Source organism: Myxocyprinus asiaticus, chromosome 13, assembly GCF_019703515.2.
Source record: "Myxocyprinus asiaticus isolate MX2 ecotype Aquarium Trade chromosome 13, UBuf_Myxa_2, whole genome shotgun sequence".
NCBI lineage: Eukaryota > Metazoa > Chordata > Actinopteri > Cypriniformes > Catostomidae > Myxocyprinus > Myxocyprinus asiaticus.
This window is the reverse complement of record NC_059356.1, coordinates 24,741,397-24,767,099: the sequence shown is the minus strand read 5'-3', so window position 1 is coordinate 24,767,099 and position 25,703 is coordinate 24,741,397. Positions and strand designations below refer to the sequence as shown.

The 25,703-nt window shown below is 42.4% G+C and overlaps 1 protein-coding gene across 4 annotated transcripts in view; it reads right to left on the bottom strand.

Moving 5' to 3' along the window:
* Positions 1-729: 729 nt before the first annotated feature.
* Positions 730-25,703, bottom strand: part of LOC127450840 (conserved oligomeric Golgi complex subunit 1-like) — a 32,699-nt gene continuing 7,725 nt past the window's right edge. The window contains exons 2-16 of one of the 4 annotated variants that reach the window (XM_051715243.1): positions 13,764-14,011; positions 13,500-13,681; positions 13,121-13,291; positions 11,537-11,616; positions 10,957-10,996; positions 10,418-10,574; positions 9,883-10,093; positions 7,315-8,097; positions 6,661-6,807; positions 5,044-5,205; positions 4,746-4,870; positions 4,545-4,653; positions 4,272-4,381; positions 2,299-2,380; positions 730-935 (exon numbers count right to left, since the gene is read on the bottom strand). In XM_051715243.1, coding sequence (XP_051571203.1) covers positions 798-935; positions 2,299-2,380; positions 4,272-4,381; positions 4,545-4,653; positions 4,746-4,870; positions 5,044-5,205; positions 6,661-6,807; positions 7,315-8,097; positions 9,883-10,093; positions 10,418-10,574; positions 10,957-10,996; positions 11,537-11,616; positions 13,121-13,291; positions 13,500-13,681; positions 13,764-14,011 — 2,745 coding nt within the window. In that variant the 3' untranslated portion in view covers positions 730-797. The remainder of the gene's footprint in view (positions 936-2,298; positions 2,381-4,271; positions 4,382-4,544; positions 4,654-4,745; positions 4,871-5,043; positions 5,206-6,660; positions 6,808-7,314; positions 8,098-9,882; positions 10,094-10,417; positions 10,575-10,956; positions 10,997-11,536; positions 11,617-13,120; positions 13,292-13,499; positions 13,682-13,763; positions 14,012-25,703) is intronic. The other 3 variants (XM_051715244.1, XM_051715245.1, XM_051715246.1) reach the window with 3 other exon arrangements.

Genomic DNA, 25,703 nt, shown 5'->3' with positions numbered 1-25,703 from the left:
CACAGAGCTCTGTGAACAGCCAGCCTCTTTTGTGTCTTGCCCTCCTTGTGCAACGTGTCAATGGTCGTCTTTTGGACAACTGTCAAATCAGCAGTCTTCCCCATGATTGTGTAGCATACAGAACTAGACTGAGAGACCATTTAAAGGCCTTTGCAGGTGTTTTGAGTTAATTAGCTGATTAGAGTGTGGCACCAGGTGTCTTCAATATTGAACCTTTTCACAATATTCTAAATTTCTGAGATACTGAATTTGGGATTTTCCTTAGTTGTCAGTTATAATCATCAAAATTAAAAAAAATAAACATTTGAAATATATCAGTCTGTGTGTAATGAATGAATATAATATACAAGTTTCACTTTTTGAATGGAATTAGTGAAATAAATCAACTTTTTGATGATATTCTAATTATATGACCAGCACCTGTATATATATATATATATATATATACACACACACACATACATTCATACATACATACTCACATACTGTATATACTGTAAACTATGTATACTGTGCACTACATTGTATCATCTTAATTTGAATGAGGAAAAATTTGTAAAATGCCATAAAATACAAGTTATAGTGATAAACATAAATGGTTAATTTTTGGCCAAGCTCTCCCTTTTATATGTTTTGCATTGCAATTTCTCTATATATCATCAAACTGAATGGTTTTTTTGAGAAATTGCCAAGACAGGACACCATTTTTACATTTCAAAATGTATTTTTTATTACATGTATATCTTATTTTACAGACAATTGTATGTACATTTAAAAAAATTATCAACTTTAAAATGTTATTTGGCCATGCCAGAAAGCCAGCCTAATTTAAAGAGAGAGGGGGCTGCAGATTCCTCTTCTTGATCGGCTAACTGCCTGAAAAGATTTCCTGGGTGGAAGCTGTCCTCTGGAGCAGAAGCAGAGGAGGGAGCCACCTAAAAGAATAAGAAAATTAAAAAAAAAAATCCTCAGAAAAGCATATACACCAATCAGCCACAACATTAAAACCACCTTCCTAATATTGTGTAGTCCCCCTCATGCCGCCAAAATAGCACCAACCCACATCTCAGAATAGCATTCTGAGACGATATTCTTCTCACCACAATTGTACAGAGTGGTTATCAGAGTTACCGTAGACTTTGTCAGTTCTAACCAGTCTGGCCATTCTCTGTTGACCTCTCTCATCAACAAGGCATTTCCGTCCACAGAACTGCCACTCACTGGATATTTTTTTGTTTTTGGCACCAATTTGAGTAAATTCTAGAGACTGTTGTGTATGAAAATCCCAGGAGATCAGCAGTTACAGAAATACTCAAACCAGCCCATCTGGCACCAGCAATCATGCCACAGTCCATATCACTGAGATCAAATTTTTTCCCCTTTCTGATGGTTGATGTGAATATTAACTGAAGCTCCTGACCTGTATCTGCATGATTTTATGCACTGCTGCCACACGATTGGCTGATTAGATAATCACATGGATGATTGTTGGTGCCAGATGGGCTGGTTTGAGTATTTCTGTAACTGCTGATCTCCTGTCGCTAGAATTTACTCCGAATGTTGCCAAAAACAAAAAACATCCAATGAGCGGCAGTTCTGCGGACGGAAATTCCTTGATGAGAGAGATCAACAGAGAATGGCCAGACTGGTTCAAAATGACAAAGTCTATGGTAACTCGCTCTGTACAATTGTGGTGAGAAGAATAGCATCTCAGAATGCTTTTCTGAGATGCGAGTTTGCGCCATTTTGGTGGCACGAGGGGGACCTACATAATATAGGCAGGTGGTTTTAATGTTGTGGCTGATCGGTGTAGACTGCCTATTAATCTGATTTGCATCTAATACCGTTGACATAACAGATCGATTGGGCACAGAGCTTTGAATAGTTGTTTACACAGCCTGTATGCTTTAAAACTGCTAAATAAACAGAATATACAGTATCTAATTAATTTGAGCACTACTATGCAATGGGTTGCATTCACAAAGCATATCAGCTGATGCAATCAGTGATTAAGTTTCAGTGAATACAGTCTTGTAACTGCAGAACTGTACACTGCAAGCTCACAAACAATATACAATATCACCACACAACAATGTGACATCACCCGTTGCCTTCAGATACAGTAGCTCTTCTGCTAGGTCTGGTAAAACTGGGAGCATTGGTAGAAAGTCACTCATTTGCAAAACATTGTGACCTCTTCTTCTATAAACATTCCAGCAAAATGGTTTACTTTTCTTGTAAACATACCAGTAGAGGTATTTAAGTAGTATTCACACACCAAATGAATAGCCAACTTACCAGAGGTCTAGTTATATCTGCTCCATGTGTGGCTGATTTGGCTTTCCGAGAGTTTGTCATACTCAAAGGCAGCAACCCAAACCTTGCAGAAAACAATTAAAGATAGATTAGAAAAAAGTGCTATGAAACTCAACTGTTACTAACATAAATATATTTTTAGAATCTTGTAAAATACATACAATAACATGCATCTGACATGGACACTTAACAATCCTACCTCATGCACTTTCCTATACTTATGCTATTTCACACTATTGTTTGCTATTTACTATAGTCACCTACACCATTTACTGTATATTTATGTATATGTATACATAAATATACAATATGTACAATTTATGTATATATTTGTATATAGACACAGTCTGACATTCAGTTATCTCCTTAATTTATTCGTAATATTCTACCTTTATTCTTACAAATTAATTGTCATATTTTGTTTAAATAATGTTAGTCAGTGGCGAATTCTAGGGGCCAGCAAAGCCTTCTCTGCTGGCCTAACATGCCTAATAAATAAATCTTTTTTCGTCCTTTCATTCTCATTCACCTTTCTGCCTATGTATTTTCAATCGCTTTCCACTCCTAATTAATCTACGAATAGCAAAAAACGAAAAAAGTCTATCCAATCAGAATTTATTCCTTGATGCTTACAAGCGAAGCGTGACGGCTGTTTCGCAATTGCATGCCAAAAGCCGAGCTCGTTAGCCAAAGCAGCACATGAGTCTGAGCTCCACCCCATTAGGCCTTCAGAATTTCCACAGAATCCCTCAACAATGCAGTGAATAGGGATCTAAAGTCAGATTGTCAGATTCATCAGCCAATCAGATTGATTTATTTGTTCTTGGTGGGTGTGGTCTTTAGGATATGTCCCAGTCGATGCCTTCTTGCTCAAGTAGGTATAGCTGCAGGCCAGAGATCTATAAATGGGGGTGGAATCTCCAAAATACGGTATGGTTTCTCCAGAAGGGGGTTGCGCCTACTCCAAAAGGAGGCGACACCTCCACAGAAGGTTAGGGTTAGGGAGAAGGTTAGGTAAGGGGCTCCCTACATCTTTGCTGGCGGTTTGGAACTCCCGCCCCATTTTGGAGCTCTGTCTGCAGCTATATCCTTCTCTTCTAGCTGGCTTTGAGTGACGCAATCACACTTTAAGTGATGTACGTAATTTGAAAGCGAAAAGCGCGAGTTCTAGCTAACGAGTCGGCTGTCATCACTGCCGCTGTCACCATTAGTGGTGATTTTGATTCATTTCAGTGACTCAGTTCTTTTGATTCCGTTCACTAAAAAGATTTGTTCAGATTCATTCATTGATTCGTTCACTGACCATATCGTCAAGTTATGCCTTTGTGCCTGCACATGGTGCCAAATTACCGTCTTTTCAGTAACTGCATTAAACCGAATGCACTGCAATTGAGAAAGAGATCCTTATGGATTTTAAAACCCAAGATGTAAACAGGAAAGGAGGGCTGATTTTCACTTTAAATAAATTGGTAAGTGCTTTTTGCATTGCTAAAGCAACATCAGGAGTTTTATCAAGTAACAGTGAACCCTTACAAAATTTATTGCAAGCAACATTTAAATCGCAAATATTATTAGATATCCTGGTATAATAGACCTCCTTGGTTTTGGCTTTCATGTGTAGACGTGTTTTTAAAATGTCAATTGGTATTATTAGTTGGATGCGATGTAATGTATGATGTCCATAGGGTGTCTTATAAATTGTGAAACGGTGTTTTCTTAATGGCATGAATCGCACTGAAGGCCTAGACTTAAAATGCACAGGCCGGCACTGATGTTAGTACACGTTCAGACTCACAGTTTTCACAGGGCGATCTGCCTTAAAAGCATTCCAGACTTTGAAAAAAAACTTTGACTTTGAAGACTTTGAAAAAAGCGCACAGAATGAAAGTAATTACCTAGCCATAAATGCATAACAACAAGTTAAACAGAGTAAAGGGTTAGAACTTTATACTCACCGGATCTGGCTACTAGCTAAAGGAAGGATGTTGTATGGTTCCTGAGAGTTGATATTGTTGGTCCTAGAGGTAAACTGCTTCTCTGTGCCAGTCAACAATCCTAAAAGCACCTTGAAAGGAGATGAGGTCAACATAAGAATGCACATAAGATAAAAAATCTGTTCAACTGACAAAGGGTGACAAAGCCATGACAACAAGGTAATACGGCAATCTAAATCACAAGAGAATTGGCAAATTGAATGAGTCAATTAAACCAATAATGGCAGTGCTTACAGAGGTCCTTTGTGAGAGTCGGTTCAGGTTGCTGTTGAGATGTGGAGTAAAAACATCCAAGTCAAATGGATCAATGTAACTTTCCAGGGAGTCATAGACCTGCTGGATCCTTTAACAAACACCAGTAATAAAGAAAAGGTGTAAGATGTCTGCTGGGCAGACAGATTTTATTGCAGTAGGTTGTCCTTGTGTACACGTTACCTTGGGCCTTGCTGTGAGCGGGAGCTCCTGCCCTCTTCAAGGCGGGCCCCTAAAGTGGCATTGAGATACCTGAGGTCAAACAGTAGCTGCAAAGCTCTGTTTTGGGTCATGGGGAGGGCTGCATCCTAGAGAGAGACAGGGAGAAAGGGAGCAAGAGAGAGGAGGAAGGATAGTAGCAGACAGTGACAAGAAAACAGAATTTGTTTAAAGGAGTTATTCAATCCTAATTCTGAATAAAGAGCAAGAAGTGAGAGTGTGTGTGAGAGAGATTTTGAGAGAGAGAGATCTATTGCCTCACCTTGCTCTGTGGGCCCCGAGAGAGTTTTTCGTACTCACTCACTACCTGGTTTAGACATCCTCGCAAGACGTCCAACAGAGTGACCTTTGGTAATGCATGACCACCGACCCTATTGACTTCAAGGCACAGATGAAAAAGTAAGGATTGAACATACCACGAGGGCTGCAGAAAGAAGAAAAAAGGACAACATTTTAGTCATTTACTTTTACAATTAATTACATTTGAATTAATCAAATACAGTTATATCCTCACTATTCAATAAAAAAGATTGAAAAAAAGATTTGAGTTGCTGTGCAATATCACAAAACATTTCCTGCCCAAAATACACTCATGTATTCATTATTTATTACTAGGGCTGTCAATTGATTACATTTTTTAATCAAATTAATTACATGCTATGCAGATCAATTAATCAAATTATCATATCGATATTTGCTGAGAGGCCCCAAAATAAAGAAATCTATATATAATGATTAAATTATGTTTAAATAATTGAACATATAATATACAACAGATATATTAATTCAGATAATTAAAATGCATTACATTATTGTGGCAGACAAGTAAAGCATTGATTAGACCAGGGGCGTAGAAATCATTAAAACTGGGCATGGGACATGCAAACTCCACACAGCAAGGCCCAGATGAGCCGGGACTCGAACCCGGGACCTTCTTGCTGCGAGGCGACAGTGCTAACCACTGAATATTCCTAAATACATATTCTTAAAAAAATTTCAATACTTTAAAACTGTCATATTGTGAAGAGAGGCTGGTTAGATTTAGAATGTGTCCACCCAGTTTTCAGATCGTTTCTATGCCCCTGGATTAGACAACACAAAAAGTGACTTTAGAAAGCAATACATTATTTCCATATCATTGAACACAAGCCCATCTTTGGGCTAGAAATCCATTTTGCAATTGAATTTGTCAATCTGTCCAAGGTGGAGTTATTATAAAGGCTTGTCTAAGGACGTGTCGATGTACACATTCATCAGACTTTCGAAGCATCTCAGGCATTGAAGCGTCTTTGGTTGAGCTGCTTCATAACCACAGCATTTTTAGGTTGCTGTGTCAAGTTAAACGTAGTTTGAAACTTAGAAAAACACTTTTTGAGATCCCTGCATTCAGAAATGCGCTTCGTCCAGCTGTGTTTTAATGCAAAAACGTGTCTTTATCTTTTGCTGTCTGCTGTGGTTTGTTGCCTGTACTGCTGGAGTTGTGCTTACTGCCCCCTGCTGACTAAGACTTGTCAAAAACATGAAGGTGGTACTTGTTTTTTCAACTTACATTTTTTTACTGTTATTCCAAAGTGCCAAATCAAATTACATAAATAAAATAAACAATGAATAAAACATATATTCTATTTCATCATAGCTCTACCATTCAACAAAGCAACCAATGAAGGTGCTACTTCAAGTCTGAATTGCTCCGATGGTAGGAAAATTCCATATTATGGTCAGGGGACATGATTAATTACGTACATTTATTTAACGCGTTATGTATCAAATAATTAACCACACTGAATTAACATGTTAAATCGACAGCCCTATTTGCCATCTGAAAGTATTTATTCAAGTATTTATGCTAGTGATAATAAATAACAAATGTAGCTGTTACCTGCACAGGGAGGCGTATTTTGGACATTATATTATTTCCTGACTCAGTCTCTTCCTGTATCTCAAGCTCCTCCCAATTTGTTGCTGTACCCAGGATGGAGCCAGCAGTTCCTGCATGTAGAGTTGTAGCAAAGCTGCCCACAATTTCCTAAAAAATGCATTGCTTTTTTAGACTAAACTTGTACACTTGTATGCCTTGACCTAAATTCCACTGAACAATAAACATCCAGAATATTTTCATAAATTATTGCATGAAGTCTGTCTCTAGGGTTAGTTCACCCAAAAATGAAATTTCTGTCATTATTTACTCACCCTTTTATTGTTCCAAACCCATTAGAATTTCTTTCTTCTGTGGAACATAAAAAAGGAGATGTTAGGCAGAATGTTAGCATCAGTCACCATTTACTTTCATTATATGGAAAATAGATCCAATGAAAGTGAATGGTGACTGAGACACACTGACAAACATGTCCTTTTGTGTTCCATGAAAGAAACAAACATGTTTGGAACAACATGAGGGTGAGTAAATTATGACAGAATTTAATTTTTACATTAACTATCACCTTAAGCAATTGGTTTCCGTTCCCCATGAAGTAATAATATATGTTGCTAACCAACCAAAACTCTTACACTAAAAGTGGCATAATGAACTCACCTTGGTGAGTGCCAAGCTCCATATACCATAGGCCTCCATGCTGCAAGATAGAAGTTCGTCTTTCAGACTGCTCCACTTAGCTTGTGCTGGGCTGACCTCTGCTGTCTTTGCTGCACTGCCTTTGCCAGACTTTTTGCCCTGTCGAGGTGTGCCTCTGCTCAAAGGATCCACACACCCCCGCTTACCCAGGATGCATTGTTTCAGACTGGGGCACAACTCCCCCATTGACTGGCACAGTCTGGCCATAAAGAGTACTGCACTTAACTGGTTAGGGCTCTTGGACTTATCCTGGGCATTAGCGAGCTCAGAGCGCACACTGCCAAGGATGCCCCTCACACATGTCAGGCAGTGGTCTCTAAGAATGTCCTCCACTGCTTCAGCATCCATAAAGCGGTTAATAGTGGATGTAGTTGCAACTGGGACAGTGTCTGATGTCTCCTTGCTTTCTTCTGAGGGCAAGTAGTGCTGCAGATCATCTAGTTTGGCTTTGAGCTTGGAGTCCAGGCTGGAGCAGAACGTTTGGACACAGGGGGTGAGGGCCTGGGTCTTCATGAACAGGCCGCTCTTCTGCTGGGGGCTTCGTTGGGATACACTCACCCAAGCCGCATCACTAAGGAGGTCCCCTTGAGACTCAGACCATAGGAAAGAAGCAACATCGCTCTCGTACTGTGCCCCTCTGCTGAAACTCCCAGTTGAGGTCTGGCCCTGTAGATCCCGCAGTGCCGAAGACAAGAGCTGTATGGAGCTGCTGGAGATCCCTTCTGTGCCCTCCTGTGTGACTGCCTAGAGAGACGAAAGGTTAAAGAGTAATAAGGTGGTTACTTGAATGCTACAGAATTAAATACATGCACACACTCAGATTTGTTCTGGTGGAGCATGGCAACAGCAATGCCAATGTCATGGGCTTGATTCCCTGGGAACAGGGGTGGGAATCAGCAGGAACCTTGCATTACAATATTAAATAGGAGTTGCGATACAATAATATTGCGATTGTTTATGTTTAATGTACTGTGATTAAAAAAACAAGAAACAGGGGGCCTGGGTAGCTCAGTGAGTACTGATGCTGACTACCACCCCTGCAGTCGCGAGTTTGAATCCAAGTTGTGCTGAGTGACTCCAGCCAGGTCTCCTAAACAACCAAATTGGCCCGGTTGCTAGGGAGGGTAGAGTCACATAGGGTAACCTCCTCGTGGTCGTGATTAGTGGTTCTCACTCTCAATGGGGCGCATAGTAAGTTGTGCATGGATCGTGGAGAGTAGCATGAGCCTCCACATGCTGTGAGTCTTCGTGGTGTCATGCACAGTGAACCACGTGATAAGATGCACGGATTGACTGCACGGAGACTTGTCCTCTGCCACCCGGATTGAGGAGAGTAACTGCGCTACCACGAGGACCTAGTAAGCAGTGGGAATTGGGCATTCCAAATTGAGGGAAAAAAACAAACAAAAAAACAAGAAACAAATTTCCACACACTGCTGTTGTTTGTGAATAAACAATTTAATTTATACGTTTCATTCTTGCAACCTTCGTCAGGTGTTTATACATTGTATTAATTAAATTGTTTATTCGCAAGCAGCATCAGTGTGCGGGATTTTGATTCTTATTTATTTACTTGAGTTATTTTTCCTACGCACCTGCTGATAATTTATCAGGTGTATGGTGTTTTTTTCTTCTTTAGTGTACTGTGATTAAAAATTGTATATTGTATGTTATATATTGTTATACATATCGCCTCCTCCTCTCGCGGACAGCGGTCTTCCCTCAACCCCTCCGCGTTTTCTGGTGGCTGGCAGGGCACTCCTCCGCCCCTGGCAGCGGCTCCATCACTCTAGGCGGTCGGGGAGTCCAGTCTCTCCTCGCCTCGTGGACGGCGGCCGTTCCCCGCGTCCAGGCGGTCGGGCTACAGCGGCGCTACCCAGGGTGGATGGCAGTGTCGAGGACTCTACGATGGGCATCCCTCCTCCCTCCCGGGTTTCGGCACCAGTGTAAAGCGGTTAGAGGGAAAGGAGGAGGCGAGAACCGGCTTGAAACTTTAAACTTAAACAAAAAGACACACAAACACATACAGGGTAGCTGCCCATAATTCTCTCTCTCGAGCTGCCCTCCCCGGTCGCCTTTATCCCTCGCTCGCCTCATCAGGCTGATTGGGGTCCGGGCGTGCGTCATTCCGGCCCGGCCCCACCCTCCTCCGCGCTACACTCGCCTTCTCACAAACTTGCTCTGAGTGGTGCTCAAACTCTCTTTTTCCCCAAAAAAATTTGTCAAAATTGAACAAAAATTCCTGCCGTTAGAAAATCAATTCAGTATCGTGAGGTAAACTTTTGTGATACCAATTTTTTTTCTCTCACTTCTACCAGGGAACACACACACACACTGATAAAATGTATATCTTGAATATACTGCAAGTAACTTTGAATAAAAGTGTCTGCCAAACATTTAAATGTAAAGGAGATGTTTGATACCTCACCAGGAGTTTGTGCAATGTTAATAACATATCTAATAAGACTCACACAGTACTTACTGCTTACCTATCAGACTAGTTAAACAGGTTGCATCTCTTGCGAGTACCTGAAGTCGCTGGAGAAAGAGCTGCTGTAAAAGGTCATCCCACAAGGCCAGAGGTCGCTCGAGGAGGCACTGGCACACTGTACTCCAGTGCTGGCTGATTGATTCACTGCTGAGCAGCTCCCACACAGCATCTCTAATTGCCGCTAGACCCTTCAGACTCTTCACATAGACCAGCAGACTGCTAACTCCACTGCGGATATCCTCCTTGCAGCTATTAAAATAAAAATCAGTAATCCAAATAAATGCTGATGTGAAACAATTATAGAATGCAAAATTAATTTGTGGGTCACACGACAGTCTTTCTTCCAAGGAGCGCAAAAGATGTTAGACAGTATGTTACAGTCACCATTCAGTTCCACAGCATCTTTCTTCCATACACTGAAAGTAAATGGCTACTGAAGCTCTCTATCTGCCTAACATCATCTTTTGTGTTTCTTAAAAGAAATAAAGTCCATGGAAAAAAAACATGAGGGTGAGTAAATGATGAGGGAATTTTCATTTTGGGGTGAACTATCCCTTTAAGGATGGCACATACGTATCAATCCACTGCTGCAGTGTGTCTCTGAGCTGCTCCCTCTGTATGGGTTGCGCTAGTGTCCGAAGAGCAGCCTGGAAGCTCAACACTGCAGGAGGGAGGTGTTTAAACCAGCTGCCTGTGCTCATCTCCTTGTCCAGAACCTTCTTGTCTTTCCCTGAATCACAAAGTCACAAAACCTTTAATTAGAAACAAATCTAAAGATACCCCGCTTTACATCTTAAATGATGTCATTAGTGATTATTAGTGATCAATATACATTGGCAAGGGCGATTATTCGGCTGACATTGCCCGATTAACAGATATGCTTATTTTGCAGACAGCATTGTCAATGAACAGTGCTCAGTATTTAGTGAAAAGAAAATTTATATTTTAAATATATTATTTTACACATACACACACACACATATATACTGGTATATATATAAAATTGTATTTATATTTTAAATAATTATTTTAGTGGGCCTTAAAAACCCAAAATTATTTATTTGAAAGGAACAGTTCACCCAAAAATTTAAATTCTCTCATCATTTACTCACCCTCATGCCATCCCAGATGTGTATGATTTTCTTTCTTCTGCTGAACACAAAAGAATATTTTAAGAATTTCTCAGCTCTGTAGGTCCATACAATGCAAGTGAATGGTGGCCAGAACTTTGAAGCTCCAAAAAGCACCTAAAGGCAGCATAAAAGTAATTCACAAGACTCCAGTCGTTAAATCCATGTGTTCAGAAGCGATATGATAGGTGTGGGTGAGAAACACATACATATTTGAGTCCTTTTTTACTGTAATCTCCACACTCACTTTCATTTCCACATTCTACTACCTTTTTTTTTTTTTTTTTTGCCGATTCTCATTCTTTGTACTTATCACCACCTACTGGTTGGGGCTGGTCAAAGGTGGAGACTTATGGTAAAATAAAGCACTTAAATATTGATCTGTTTCACACTCACACCTATCATATTGTAAGGCTGGCACCAGGATGCCTACAACCAAAAGGCGCCATTTCCGGTAAAAGTCAAAGAACTCTCACAAAAGCTGAAATCTACACCGGAATATCACCACGTGTGATACATTGCAAATCGCCTTTGCATTGTTTTACAAAGTTGAAATCTTCACCTGAATATCACCACAGTGTGATAAATTGCAAATCACCTTGCTGCCCCTCTTCTCTCTCCCCCTTCTCCCCTTCAACAGCTCTGGACCAACACAAAGACACAAGATTTATTTGTAAAAATATAACAAATACCATGAAAACAATGAAAGCAACTGTATGTGTTTGATATCATTTAAGATGTCTCTGTGCGACGGGTATAATGGTCTCTTTTCTATGTTGATAAAACTAATGGTAAAAAAGTTATAAGGTCTTTGCCAAATACTGCATAATTCTGGAGGTATATCCCCCTCCTTGACCTACAATTGAAATGATCTCCTGTATGTTAACAAAGTTAAACCCCAGGAAGTCAAGAACCCATTCACCCCCAAATTCTCATTGTTCAATGGATAATACCATTTGGTACACAATGTTTATTCTGTCTGGATATTTAAGGAAAGTTGGCAGGAAGCTTGGGGAATCTGTAAGCAGATCTCCCATGCTGTACCGCTGCATGTAGTTTATATTTGTCGGGGATCTGTAAGCCAGATCTCCCACGCTTATCGCTGCGTGTCACTTTCTATTACCAGGTATGCTACTTTGACTTGTCTTTTATTTTTAGAAATGTTTGTTTATTCTGATCATGTGTGAAAATTGCTTTGATTGATTTTGTAACTTATGTTTTATATCCTACCTGACAAAAAAATTGTTATTATTTGATTTATTCTGAATTTCTCTTAAATCATTTGTGACCCTTAGATTGTGTTAAGATACTGTTTGTTACCGCAAGTGTGAGACCAGGGTAAGACCATTACTGAAGCTTAATGATAGGAGAATCCATGTAAGACTTCAGTCACTGCTTATCGTCCGTCATAGCAAGTTGTATGTACGTGTCTAAGCGATGGTATCATCTGATTATGAGAGAAGCCAAATCAGATGATATTTAGATTACCCTACAACCTCTGACTATGAACTGAACTGGCTCGCTTGTGACGTGAGATCCTCGTAATTGAAATAACGGCCAGCGAGAGACTCTAAGCGACATTCAAGTATTGATCGAAAGGACAAATGAAAATTAAGATGATTCAGAGTAATCAATAACTTAAAAAGATCAAATTAAAAGAATGATCAGAAATTAATTAGAGCTTAAATATAAATTAATTTTCAACTTAAAATTGGAGTCAGATTAATATAAAATTGGAGTCAGATAAAATTAATAACAGAATCCATTTGTAAAGTGTAAATTAACAATAATTGCTTCAGTGCTCAGAAAAGACAGAACAACGCAGAGACCTTCAAAGCGCAATTTATTGAAGTTCCATTCCGGAACGGATAGAAAATTATCCCTTTTTACAATATCGCTTCTGAAGACACTGGAGTCCCCATATTACTTTTATGCTGCCTTTATGTGCTTTTTGGACCAAAGTTCTGATCAGCATTCACTTGCATTGTGTAGACCAACAGTTATTTTCATTTGTGTTCTGCAGAAGAAAAAATGTCTTACACATCTGGGATGCCATGAGGGTGGGTGAATGATGAAAGAATTAAAATTTTTGAGGAAACTATCCCTTTAAGCATCACTATGTGTTAACATGAATCCCATAACTTACCAGTGGATGTGTTAGAGGTCACATTCTCCAAGGTGGTGAAAAGTAGGCCACAGCCAAAACCGATATCGGACACTTGGCCCTCCGGAGGCACATAAAACACAGCATAAGCCTGGTACAGAGTGGTCACCAGCAGCTCCACCAATGAACAAACCTGTGCTTTAACACCAGCACCTAAGAGAGGAACAGCAGCACATCTGGATCAAAAACAACATTAAATTACAAATGTTATAAATACAGAAATAAGACAACAATCTCTAGCTTTTGTTAAGCCAAAAGGAACTTCATGCATGTCTGCTGTTTTAATTTAGATCCTTTTTAAGTTTGGCTTTTAAATTCATAAACAACTGAACCAAAGGACAACTTTGTATTGAGAACACACCATGCTGAGGCTGATTGAGCAGTTGCTGAATGGACACTTTTCTAGCCAGCAGGAAATCAGCGAGTGCCTGGCGAGGAGAGCTGTCCTCCAGGAGCATGGTGGAGACCAGCGCTTCAGCGATTGCCTGATCAGACACTGCCCTACCATGCAGCACAGATTTGCTCTCCAATAAGATTGTAGACCTACAAATAAAGATGGAAAGCTTTTGAAAAGAACAAAACAAAAGTGCATGGTGCATCAGAAAAGCATTTAAATCAAATGTACCTGAAGTGACCAGCAGCTGCTACCTGCCGCACCAGGATGGGGAAGCGAGAGAGAATGGGGCTGTACTGATGTCCTCCACCCTCCAAGTGTAACTGTCTGTGAAGGTGACAGCACATCAGGTAGAGCTGCGTGGCTTGCAGGTACTGTGAGGACTCCATGGCACTCCAGATCCGCTCAGGGATTTCCAGGAGTAGCTTTATCTGTGATGCCACTGTGTAGAATTTCTCCTGGGACTGTTTTTGGCCCTGCTGGGAACAAACACACATGATACAGATGGCCTTGAGTTGCCTGATACTGAAACTGAACTGGCCTCCTAGACAACATCTTTGGGCATCATAGGCAGTTTTGAGACACAGCCTGGAGACTGTCATACCACGTAATGAGATAAAGTTCGGTAAAGTTGGAAATATATTCACAGATTCGAACTAAGTAATTGTTGTGGTATAACCAAAAGGAGAGCATTGATGTGTGAAGTGATTTTGGTGACACTACACTGTATAAGAGTAAAGTTATTGAATATTTTTCCTAATAAAAATATCCCAAAATTATGCAAAAGCCTTTTTTCCCTAACTAGGTGTTGTAGTATAATCAACAGGAGACCACTGATGTGTGAAGTGATTTTGGTGACACTACACTTAGCAAGAGTGAAGTTATTGAATATTTTTGTAGTATCGCTTTTCGGTGTTGCACTTTGTAGACGGTCCCTGCGCACTCATCTAACAGCCGGCTGCATGTAGAGACCAATGTTACTGGTCCAGCTTGGAGGACGGCTCGTTTTGATGTAAATTAGGTTGTAGCTCGTTGTTTACCTTACTAACCACGGTAAAGTTAGTTTGACGTTCGACATTTGTTAGATATTCGGTTTAGATTACCCGCGTTCTCTTCGGTCGACAGTCTTACAAAGATGTCATTAGCACACTTTGTTTAAAGGGAGTACAACTATACTCTATGGCCATAAAAATTGATGAACAGTCAACACTTGGTGTGGCTGCAGAATTATGCCTGAAATGCTCCGATGCGCTTTGACTGCCTAGCAGATGTAAGGGACCGTCTGAAAACTACACCCACTACGATAAAACATAGGAGACGTCCACTCATTCATTCAATTGATGTGCAAGTTATACATGGGAAAGAAAAAAAAAAAAACAGTAAAATACATTTTCACATTCAGAATGTTCTAATAACTTCCCAGAAGATATATTAATTTACTATAGGTGAGATTATTACAGTATCATCAATTATATAAGTACAGTAATCAATTATTTTAGAAAAATATTCACTAAAAATCACCAAAATTATATTTTCTCATTCTAAAGGTTGTAGTTACTTCTTAGAGGATAGACTGACTTACTACAGGTGAGATTATTACAGTATGATCAATTATATAAATACAGTAATTATTTATTTTAGAAAAAAAAAATAACTAAAATTCACCAAAATTATATTTTCTCATTCTAAAGGCTGTAGTAACTTCCTAGAGGATATATGAATTTACTACAGGTGAGATTATTACAGTATGATCAATTATATAAGTACAGTAATCAATTATGTTAGAAAAATATTCACTAAAATTCACCAAAATGTTATTTTCTCATTCTAAAGGTTGTAGTAACTTCTCAGATGATAGATGGACTTACTACAGGTGAGATTATTACAGTATGATCAATTATACAAGTACAGTAATCAATTATTTTAGAAAAATATTCACTAAAATTCACCAAAATTATATTTTCTCATTCTAAAGGTTGTAGTAACTTCCCAGAGGATAGACGGATTAACTACAGGTGAGATTATTACACTATTTATAACAATATGAGTGCAATAATGAATTATTTTAGAAAAAAATAAATAGTTGTGCTTTTCCACCTCCACCCATATAATTATTGTGCTAGTCTTCTTTTCCCCTATGAATTTATACTCTGCCTGTTATTTAGCTTTTTGCTAGATTGTCATGTGTTAGATCATCTGCTTTCTGTCTGTTCCTGTTACCTGTTCAGGGAGTTTTGTGTGTTCCTTGTGTGTCTCTAAATTAAGTCTTTTTTCATCTGGTTTTCTGCCTCCCTTCCTGTTGCGACCAATGCTACTTTACGTTTTTCTTGCCCTGATTTAATGAATTTGTCCTCTGATTGGACTTTCACTATAACTTCAGTTCTGTTCTCCCTGCTCTACCAATGAATGGCTGGGCAGTGAGAGCCTAGAAAAGAATCATACAATGAAATTATTACTTCAAATGAAAGTAAAATTGATACACTTGATGCAAATGGTCCTGACTGAAACAACCATCGATTAAAACCATTGTATCCCTTAAAATCTCCAATGTCACTCAAAGCCAATTAATTAGCAACAACTTATTCAGTTATTTACTGAAATAAAATGAAAAACACTGCAAATTGACTTGCCTGGCACATTCTTTAAAGAAGATCCCAAATTAATTTAAAATAGTCTTACAGAAGGAATAAAAATATAGAATAATAGCAATAAACTTTTTTTGGTGGAAAATTTGTTATGAATTTGTTATAAATTTTGTTAATGGAAATGTAGTGAATATACCTAAGTTTAGAAAATAATTTATGACAGCATTAACATAACAATTTAGGGATCATTATAAAAGAGTTTTTGAAAATATAAATACGACAGATGTCCTACTTATTTGTTACTGGGAATTATCACAGTAATATTATTGTCATGTTTTAATGTGTTTTAAATATTTTCCACCATGTTTATTAGTCACGTCTCTTCATTGGTCTATGTTTATGAGTCTTGTTATCAGTTCTGTTTAATCATTGGTTCTTGTTTCATTGCCTTGTTATCATGTTCATTAGTTTAGTCTCGTCATTGGTTGTCTCTATCATGTGGTTACCCATGTTCATGTATTTAAGCCCTCATGTTTGCCGTTGTCTTTTGTCAAGTATTGTTTTGGTGTAACGTTGTCAAGTCATTTATGTTTGTTTCGTTTTGGATTTCACGTTGTTAATAAATACTGCACTTGGGTTCACTCTTCATCGTCATCGTCTGTTCCTGTCTTCAGCCTGTCTCAACTTCAGCCTGTGATTTTGCCCTGCAACTGAGCGGTTCATCTTTCACTGTAGGAGTGGTTGATGAGGAACAATAGGTTACTAGCGTAACCCCGGTTCTTTGAAACATCGAGTGGAGAGATCCACCTATGGGAAGGGCATCCGTACCTGACCTCTGCAGAAGCATTCAATTGCACCAAGTCTGGCTAGACAGACAGAAGCGCGTGACCTATGCCCGGTAAGGACCCGCCCCCTTACCTAAGAGCATATAAGGACCTGCAAGCGCTGCTGTTCCTCAGTAAGTATATTCGCATCTCGTGCAGCAAACGGGACAAGCATGGTGGATCTCTCCACCCGATGTTTCAGAGAACTGGAGTTACGTTAGTAACCTATTGTTCTCTTTCATCATCTCGTGTTCGAGATCCACCTATGGGAGACATTGACAGCTCCCCGATTGCCCAATACACTCACAGTGAGGCCCTGCAAGCCAGTGAAGAGAACGGTCACCTCAAAGAGGCGGTGCTTGACATGTCCCATAATCACACACCTGGCAACCCTGAAGCACACAAGTGAGAACTGTGCACAGGCATAGCATGAATAACATGTTAGTGGCACAAACATAAAAATCAGCCCAGCACCATATACAGGTGCATCTCAATAAATTAGAATGTCGTGGAAAAGTTCATTTATTTCAGTAATTCAACTCAAATTGTGAAACTCGTGTATTAAATAAATTCAGTGCACACAGACTGAAGTAGTTTAAGTCTTTGGTTCTTTTAATTGTGATGATTTTGGCTCACATTTAACAAAAACCCACCAATTCACTATCTCAAAAAATTAGAATACATCATAAGACCAATAAAAAAAAACATTTTTAGTGAATTGTTGGCCTTCTGGAAAGTATGTTCATTTACTGTATATGTACTCAATACTTGGTAGGGGCTCCTTTTGCTTTAATTACTGCCTCAATTCGGCGTGGCATGGAGGTGATCAGTTTGTGGCACTGCTGAGGTGGTATGGAAGCCCAGGTTTCTTTGACAGTGGCCTTCAGCTCATCTGCATTTTTTGGTCTCTTGTTTCTCATTTTCCTCTTGACAATACCCCATAGATTCTCTATGGAGTTCAGGTCTGGTGAGTTTGCTGGCCAGTCAAGCACACCAACACCATGGTCATTTAACCAACTTTTGGTGCTTTTGGCAGTGTGGGCAGGTGCCAAATCCTGCTGGAAAATGAAATCAGCATCTTTAAAAAGCTGGTCAGCAGAAGGAAGCATGAAGTGCTCCAAAATTTCTTGGTAAACGGGTGCAGTGACTTTGGTTTTCAAAAAACACAATGGACCAACACCAGCAGATGACATCGCACCCCAAATCATCACAGACTGTGGAAACTTAACACTGGACTTCAAGCAACTTGGGCTATGAGCTTCTCCACCCTTCCTTCAGACTCTAGGACCTTGATTTCCAAATGAAATACAAAACTTGCTCTCATCTGAAAAGAGGACTTTGGACCACTGGGCAATAGTCCAGTTCTTCTTCTCCTTAGCCCAGGTAAGACGCCTCTGACGTTGTCTGTGGTTCAGAAGTGGCTTAACAAGAGGAATACGACAACTGTAGCCAAATTCCTTGACATATCTGTGTGTGGTGGCTCTTGATGCCTTGACCCCAGCCTCAGTCCATTCCTTGTGAAGTTCACCCAAATTCTTGAATCGATTTTGCTGGACAATCATAAGGCTGCGGTTCTCTCGGTTGGTTGTGCATCTTTTTCTTCAACACTTTTTCCTTCCACTCAACTTTCTGTTAACATGCTTGGATACAGCACTCTGTGAACAGCCAGCTTCTTTGGCAATGAATGTTTGTGGCTTACCCTCCTTGTGAAGGGTGTCAATGATTGTCTTCTGGACAACTGTCAGATTAGCAGTCTTCCCCATGATTTTGTAGCCTAGTGAACCAAACTGAGAGACCATTTTGAAGGCTCAGGAAACATTTGCAGGTGTTTTGAGTTGATTAGCTGATTGGCATGTCAAAATATTCTAATTTTTTGAGATAGTGAATTGGTGGGTTTTTGTTAAATGTGAGCCAAAATCATCACAATTAAAAGAACCAAAGACTTAAACTACTTCAGTCTGTGTGCACTGAATTTATTTAATACATGAGTTTCACAATTTGAGTTGAATTACTGAAATAAATGAACTTTTCCACGACATTCTAATTTATTGAGATGCACCTGTATACAGTGAAAATAGCACCCAGGCAGGAATGTAAATGCATGCTTGGTGACATGAATGTGCACGGCCAACCGGCCCATAACCCCTTTTTCTTACTCTTTATTTATATAAATATAAAAAGAAAGAAAAGGAGCTAACAGGAGAAGGGCTATGAAGAACCCACCCCCAAGACAGAATGAGCTACCGGGGTCCAGGTAACATCCAGCCAGTAGTAACGTACAAAAGTATGGGGAGAAGCCCAGCTGGCAGCAGAACAGATGTCCTGCAATGAAACTCCCCTAAACAGAGCCCAAGAGGCGGCCATGCCCCTCGTGGAGTGGGCTCTGAGGCCTTCTGGAGGCTGCACTCCCCTAGAGTCATATGCCAAAATTATAGCTTCCACAAGCCAATGCGAGAGGCATTGCTTAGAAATGGGATTCCCCGTGTGAGGTGGGGCCCAAGAGATGAAGAGCTGATCACTCTTCTGAAAAGCACTGGTCCTATCCAAGTACACCCGCAGGGCACGGACAGGACACAGAGCATTCAGCCTCTGATCCTCCGCAGAGGAAAAAGGAGGAGGGTGAAAAGCGGAAAGCTCCATTACCTCACATGAGAACGCTGGGAAGCATTTAGGCACAAAGGCCGGGTTGGGCCCAAGGAAAACCTTATCTCCACTAAGAGAGAATTTATTGCACGAGGAATGAACAGAGAGTGCATGCAAGTCACTGACATGTTTAGCTGATGCTAAGGCCAGGAGCAAAGCTGTCTTGAAAGACAGCAATTTTAGGGAAATGCTTCCCAGGGGCTCAAAATTCTGCTGAGATAAAGCCTCCAGCACCATAAAGAGATCCCACTCAGAGAGAACGGCGGGCGCCCTTTATAAATCTATGAATGAGGGGGTGTTGCCCTGCCGTTGAGCCAACAAACCCAAAATGACAAACAGAAATAGCCACCAGGTAGACCTTAAAGGTGGAAAAAGACCTGCCCTTCACAAGGTCTTGTAAAAAAACACAAAATATCAGAGACTGAACACTGATATGATGTGGAACCGCGCCCATCACACCACCCTTCAAACACTTGCCACTTACAGTCATATAAGGACCTTGTGGAGGAGGTCCTAGCATTCTGTATAGTGGCAACCACATGTGGGGGGAGCCCCATCGAGCTTAAGTTTGTCCTCTCACGGGCCAAGCCCAAAGAGCCACCCTGTCGGGGTGGGGATGATGTATCTCCCCGTTCACTTGAGACAACAGGTCTGTGTGTAGAGGGAGGGGCCACGGCTGGGCATGCAGAAGAGGAATTATCTCTGCCAGCCATGGTGCTTAGGGCCACCTGGGTGCTATCAAAATGAGGGATAGGCCCTGCTCTCTCACCCTGGCCAGGGTGGGTATTAACAGATACAGGGGAGGGAATGCGTAGAGCAGCACTTTGGGCCATGGGTGGGCTAGTGCGTCCATGCCGAGGGGCGCGTCCTCGTCCTTTAGTGAGAAGAACATAGGACAATGGGAGTTTTCGTGCGAGGCGAAGAGCTCTACAGTCGCCTGTCCGAATCTCTCCCACAACATGCCCACTATCTGAGGGTGGAGGCACCAGTCTCCGTAGTGCAGGTTCCCTCTCGACAAAAGGTCTGCGCCCCTGTTCAAAATGCCTGGAACATTAAACATTAAAGTTCCACACTAAAAGCCTGTGAGCTAGAGCATGAAGCTTGGGCGAGCGCATTCCACCCTGGCGATTGATATGTGCCAATGCTGTGGTATTGTCACAACGAACGAGCACATGATTCCCCTGCAAGCGGGGCAGAAAATGATTCAGAGCTTTCCATACAGTCAGGAGCTCCAAATAATTTATGTGGGCTGAACGAAGTTCGCTCGGCCACGAACCGTTCACCATCCTGCCCTCCTGAGTGGCTCCCCACCCTGTCTGTCATTACCACTTTTTGCAACATAACAGCCCCGAGAGGGGTCCCATGTGCGTAAAAATCTGCACTCCTCCAGTGGCGCAAGACTGCTGTGCACAAGCACGTCACTGTAACAGAGCGACAGAGATCGCGTAACTGGCTGGAGGGATAAAACCCATTTCATGAATGCCCTCATTCGCAGAAGGCCCAAAGGCAAAACCTGAATAGCTGATGCCATAAGACCCTGTAATCTGAGACATGTGCGAGATTGCACTTTCGCCCCCTCCTTGAATTGTGATAGACAATTAATTAGAGAAAGAACGCACTCTTGTGAGAGGTGTGCATACATGGAGATTGAATTCAGCTCCAGACCCAGGAATATAACATTCTGAGCGGGTGTAAAATTGCTCTTGTTCACATTCACTCTGAACCTGAGCGATGTGATGTGCGCGAGCACACGCCGAGTGTCTTGCACCACTTTCTCCTTGGAATTGGCTATGATTAACCAATCATTTATGTATGTTAGGATCTTTAGACCCATTATTCTTAGTGGCGCTAAGCCCACCTCCGCACATAGACAGAACACCCTCGGACTCAGCGAGAGGCCGAAAGGAAGAACTGTGAATTTGTAACATATTCCTTCGCAAAACGAAGAAATTCCCTGTGCGGGGGGTAAATGTTGATGTGGAAAAAAGCATCTTTCAGATCGACTGATGTGATCCAGTCGTTCTGATGAATAGAGCGAGCGAGTGTGCCGTGTGTTATCATTCTGAAATTGTATTTTCTCAAATGTTTGTTCAACACTCTGAGATCCAGAATAGGACGGAGAGAGCCATCTTTCTTTGGAACTAGGAAATAACAGGAGTAAAACCCCTGATTGCATTGATCTAGGGGTACTACATGAATCGCCCCCTTCCCGAGGAGGGAGGAGATTTCCTCTTTCAGAATGTGAGCAGCGCTCTCCTCTGTGTGAGAGGAGATAATGCCACCAAAAGGCAGGGGTTTCCTGGCAAACTGGAGTCTGTATCCGTTCATTATGGTTCGAATCACCCACTCGGGAGCCGACACAGCCTGCCAAGCTGTTGTGTGACTCACAATTGACCCCACATGAACCAGTGATGCCCGATTTGCTCATTTGTGATGCAATGGCGCCATCTAGTGGACAATTTAGGGGCAACATGTGGGGTTGCAGAGAGATATTCTCTCTCTGTAATTAATTCATTTGATCCGTTTTATTTTTTGTGTTTTTTTTTGTGTGTGTTGGGAAACACTGGGGCCGAGGCCTTTATTGAATGGGTGAGAGAAATGTAACAGGGGTGGTGTGGTGACACTGCTTGTGTACTTTTTCTCACTGTAAACACCTCCAGCACGGGAAGGCTCCCCGACATGAGCTGGATGGGGGAACACACATTGTTCTGCATTGAACACACAGGGTGGGCACCCACTGGTTGGGGGGGGCTGACCCCACCGAGAGAAAACCTCCTTTTTTTGAACGGGTGAACTAGGAGGACAGGATAGGAGTCCGGGGGGCTGGCGGCCCGAGAACGTGGACTCAAAGCCCCCTGAGGCCATGCATCAGGCCGACCGTTTATGTTTAGAGTCGGAGGGGGTAGAGTTGAGGGGTTTCTTGGCCGCAGCCAAGGCGAAAGACATTCTCCCCCAGGGCTTAGCGGAGGGTGGGTTACTCTTGTAAAGCTTGCATGGCTTGCATGGCCTTACCAGTGTGCTGGAAAGGACGCCCCGTGGCAGGAGGGTTGGGTGACTGCGCGGGGGGTGCCTGGCACGGTGCCTCTTTCCTAGGAAGGCATAATTTAAGCGATTCATCCTCCTTTTTCTTGTCGTCGCAACGTTGTTGCATCAAGGTGATGGCAGGGCCAAAGAGAGCCTGGCCAGGATCTACCGGGGCACCCGCGATGCGCCGCTTCTCACTGTCAGGGAGTCCCGACAGATTAAGCCAGAGCGCACGCTCTCTGGCCACTGAGAGCCATGCGTTACGGAGGACAAGGTCATTAACTGTTACAATCTCCTTCCACAGAGAGGATGTGGGGGTCCCTTTATCTATTTGCTGCCCCATGTCGACCAGGAGTTCAGCTTGGTATGCAAAGAGGAGGGAGGAGATGTTGAGGGCCCTGACAGCCAAGGCTGGGGCTTTGTAAGAGGCCTGGTGGATGGAGGCAGAAAAGCGGTCCATTTTGTTGGGGAGAAAAGGCTTGGGGGGAGCAAGTAGGCCACCTTGAGAGGGATTAAGAAGGAGGGCTTGATGGCGGGGGGAGGGGTCACCCATGCCAAGGGCCATCATATCCTTCACTTTGAGGCACGGTCGAGCGGGTCTCCCCAACAATGCCTCATATGCTAAGCACATGTAGGGAGGACAGGGAGAAGTTGTTTTCTCGGGCCGGGAGGGGGTCCCAGGAGTTTCCCGTCGTACACGTCCCTCTCTTGGTCAGTGGCACTTTGTAGGGCTGGCCATTCGATATTGAGGCGAGCGGCTGCTTGCTCACAAACCTCGATGAGGACAGACTGGGGTAAGGCCGTGAGGGCATTAGCCTGGGGAGTCATGGAAGATAGGATGGCCTCCTCATCCTCCGAACCCTCGAGAAGGCCCGCATCGTCCTCATCACCAGAACCAGCCAGCTCATTGGAGAATGAGGGATCCTCTGAGAAAATATCCTCAGGGAACGCCAGGTTGCTTTGATCGGCCCAGCTGAGATAGACCGTGCCCCGGAGGCACCCAGGAGCGCATCATCGTCACCGTTTCCCCCGTCAGAATCAGAAAGTTTGGGGTCGGTGCATTGGGTAGCGGCAACCTTGAGCCTCCGGCGCCTGAGTTTTTTGGGCAGCGCCAGGCAATGGCTACAGTTTTCCGGGAATTCTAGAGCCTCCTCTGTGTGTTTGAGATCCATGCAAACGACACAGAAAGGATGAGGGTCTCTGGCGGCAATGAGGGCGCCGCATGCAGCCAGGCAGGCATGCGATAGGTTGTCCCCGGCAGTAGCCATAGGTATGGAAAGCGCCATATTAGAAAAGAACTCCGTAAAATCCGTGGTGAGCAGACGTAGAGCAGGGGAAGTGGTGAGAAAGGCAGGCAGCCTGACTGGTAGTTTGAGTGAGCGTGGGTGGCTTGCTGCAAACAGAAACAGCTAACCTGGCTGAAGCAAGACAGTCACATCTGGCGGAGGCTGAACTGAACGATATGTCCTCCTGTAGACAAAATTGTGAAAGTCCAATTCCAACCGAGCTGAGAGAAACAGAGGTCGCAAGAAGCGAATGTCAACTGAGGAACAGCAGCACATGCTCTTAGGTAAGGGGGCGGGTCCTTACTGGGCATAGGTCATGCGCTTCTGTCTGTCTAGCCAGACTTGGTGCAATTGGATGCTTCTGTAGAGGTCAGGTACGGATGCCCTTCCCATAGGTGGATTTCAAACACGAGATGATGAAAGAGAACTATGCATTTCTACAGTTGCCGACACGCCAGTGTCCCCCGTCATGGCCGCCATGTTCCAGGAGCTAACGCTGCAAGCCTCGTCCGTCCTGGAGCTAACATTGCAAGCCTCATCCATCCTGGAGCTAACGTTGCAAGCCTCGTCTGTCCCGGAGCCAGCGTTGCAAGCCTCAGCCACCACGTCTGCCTCATCATGCCATGTTGCCATGTCTGCCACATCATGCCATGTTGCCACACCTGCCATTCCTACCTCGTCATGCCATGCTGCCATTCCAACCTCGTCATGCCATGTTGCAACACCTGCCATTCCTACCTCGTCATGCCATGTTGCCATGTCTGCCAATCCTACCTCATCATGCCATGTTCCCACATCTGCCACATCATGCCATGTTACCACACCTGCTATGCCTAGTCAAGAGGCCCTGCCTTGCCATATTGCCACATCTCTGTCCCCTGAGCCCACCACGGCTCCGTCCCTTGAGTCTCCCATGGCTCCGCCTTCCATCATCGTGCCTCCCACAGCTCTGCCTTCCGATTCACCCAGAGCTGTGCTCACGGCCATCCAGAAGCGGAAGAGGAGGAGGAGGACTCCTACTCCCCAGGCACTGCCTGTGTTCATGGCCACGGAGACCGTTGTGAAGTTGCTTATGTTTGTTTCGTTTTAGATTTCACGTTGCTAATAAATACTGCACTTGGGTTCACTCGTCATCATCTGTTCCTGTCTTCAGCCTGTCTCAACGTTACAATTACTTATAAATCAGGTCTTATCTCACTTCATATAAAATGAAATATCTGATGAAACATCCAGTTGGAGAAATACTCATACAAACACAGTTTCCTTGCATTAAGTTTGCAGTCAAAACTTCAACTGGATGTTGCATTGAAAATGGAGAAGAAAAAAGCTGGTGGATGACTTTGTCTTGTATTGTAGAAAACAACTGCAGCTGAATATCACAAACATAAAAAAGCTGGTGGTGGACTTTGAAGGAACACCTGAGTCTGACTATCATTGAGGCACAGGACGCAACAGTACATCAGAGCAGATGACAAAAAATATGTAAAGGAAATTATCAGAAAGGACAGCTATATTAGACTTGATATACATTTACTGAAGTCAGATGTTAAAGCATCCTCTCCACAACAGCGATTATATGAGCACCGTGCTCTAGGAAGCGATAGTGGAGATCTCTCTTGCCGTCAGCAATCAGACTTTATTATGCCATCTCTCCTGTTAAGCCTATATAACAGGAAGCAGATACAGTATTAACAGAAATGTATAGAATTGTTTCTAAAATAATTGATTTCTGCATTCATATAATAGAACATACTATAATAATTTCACCTGTTGCAAGTCAGTATATCCTCTGAAAGGTTACTACAACAT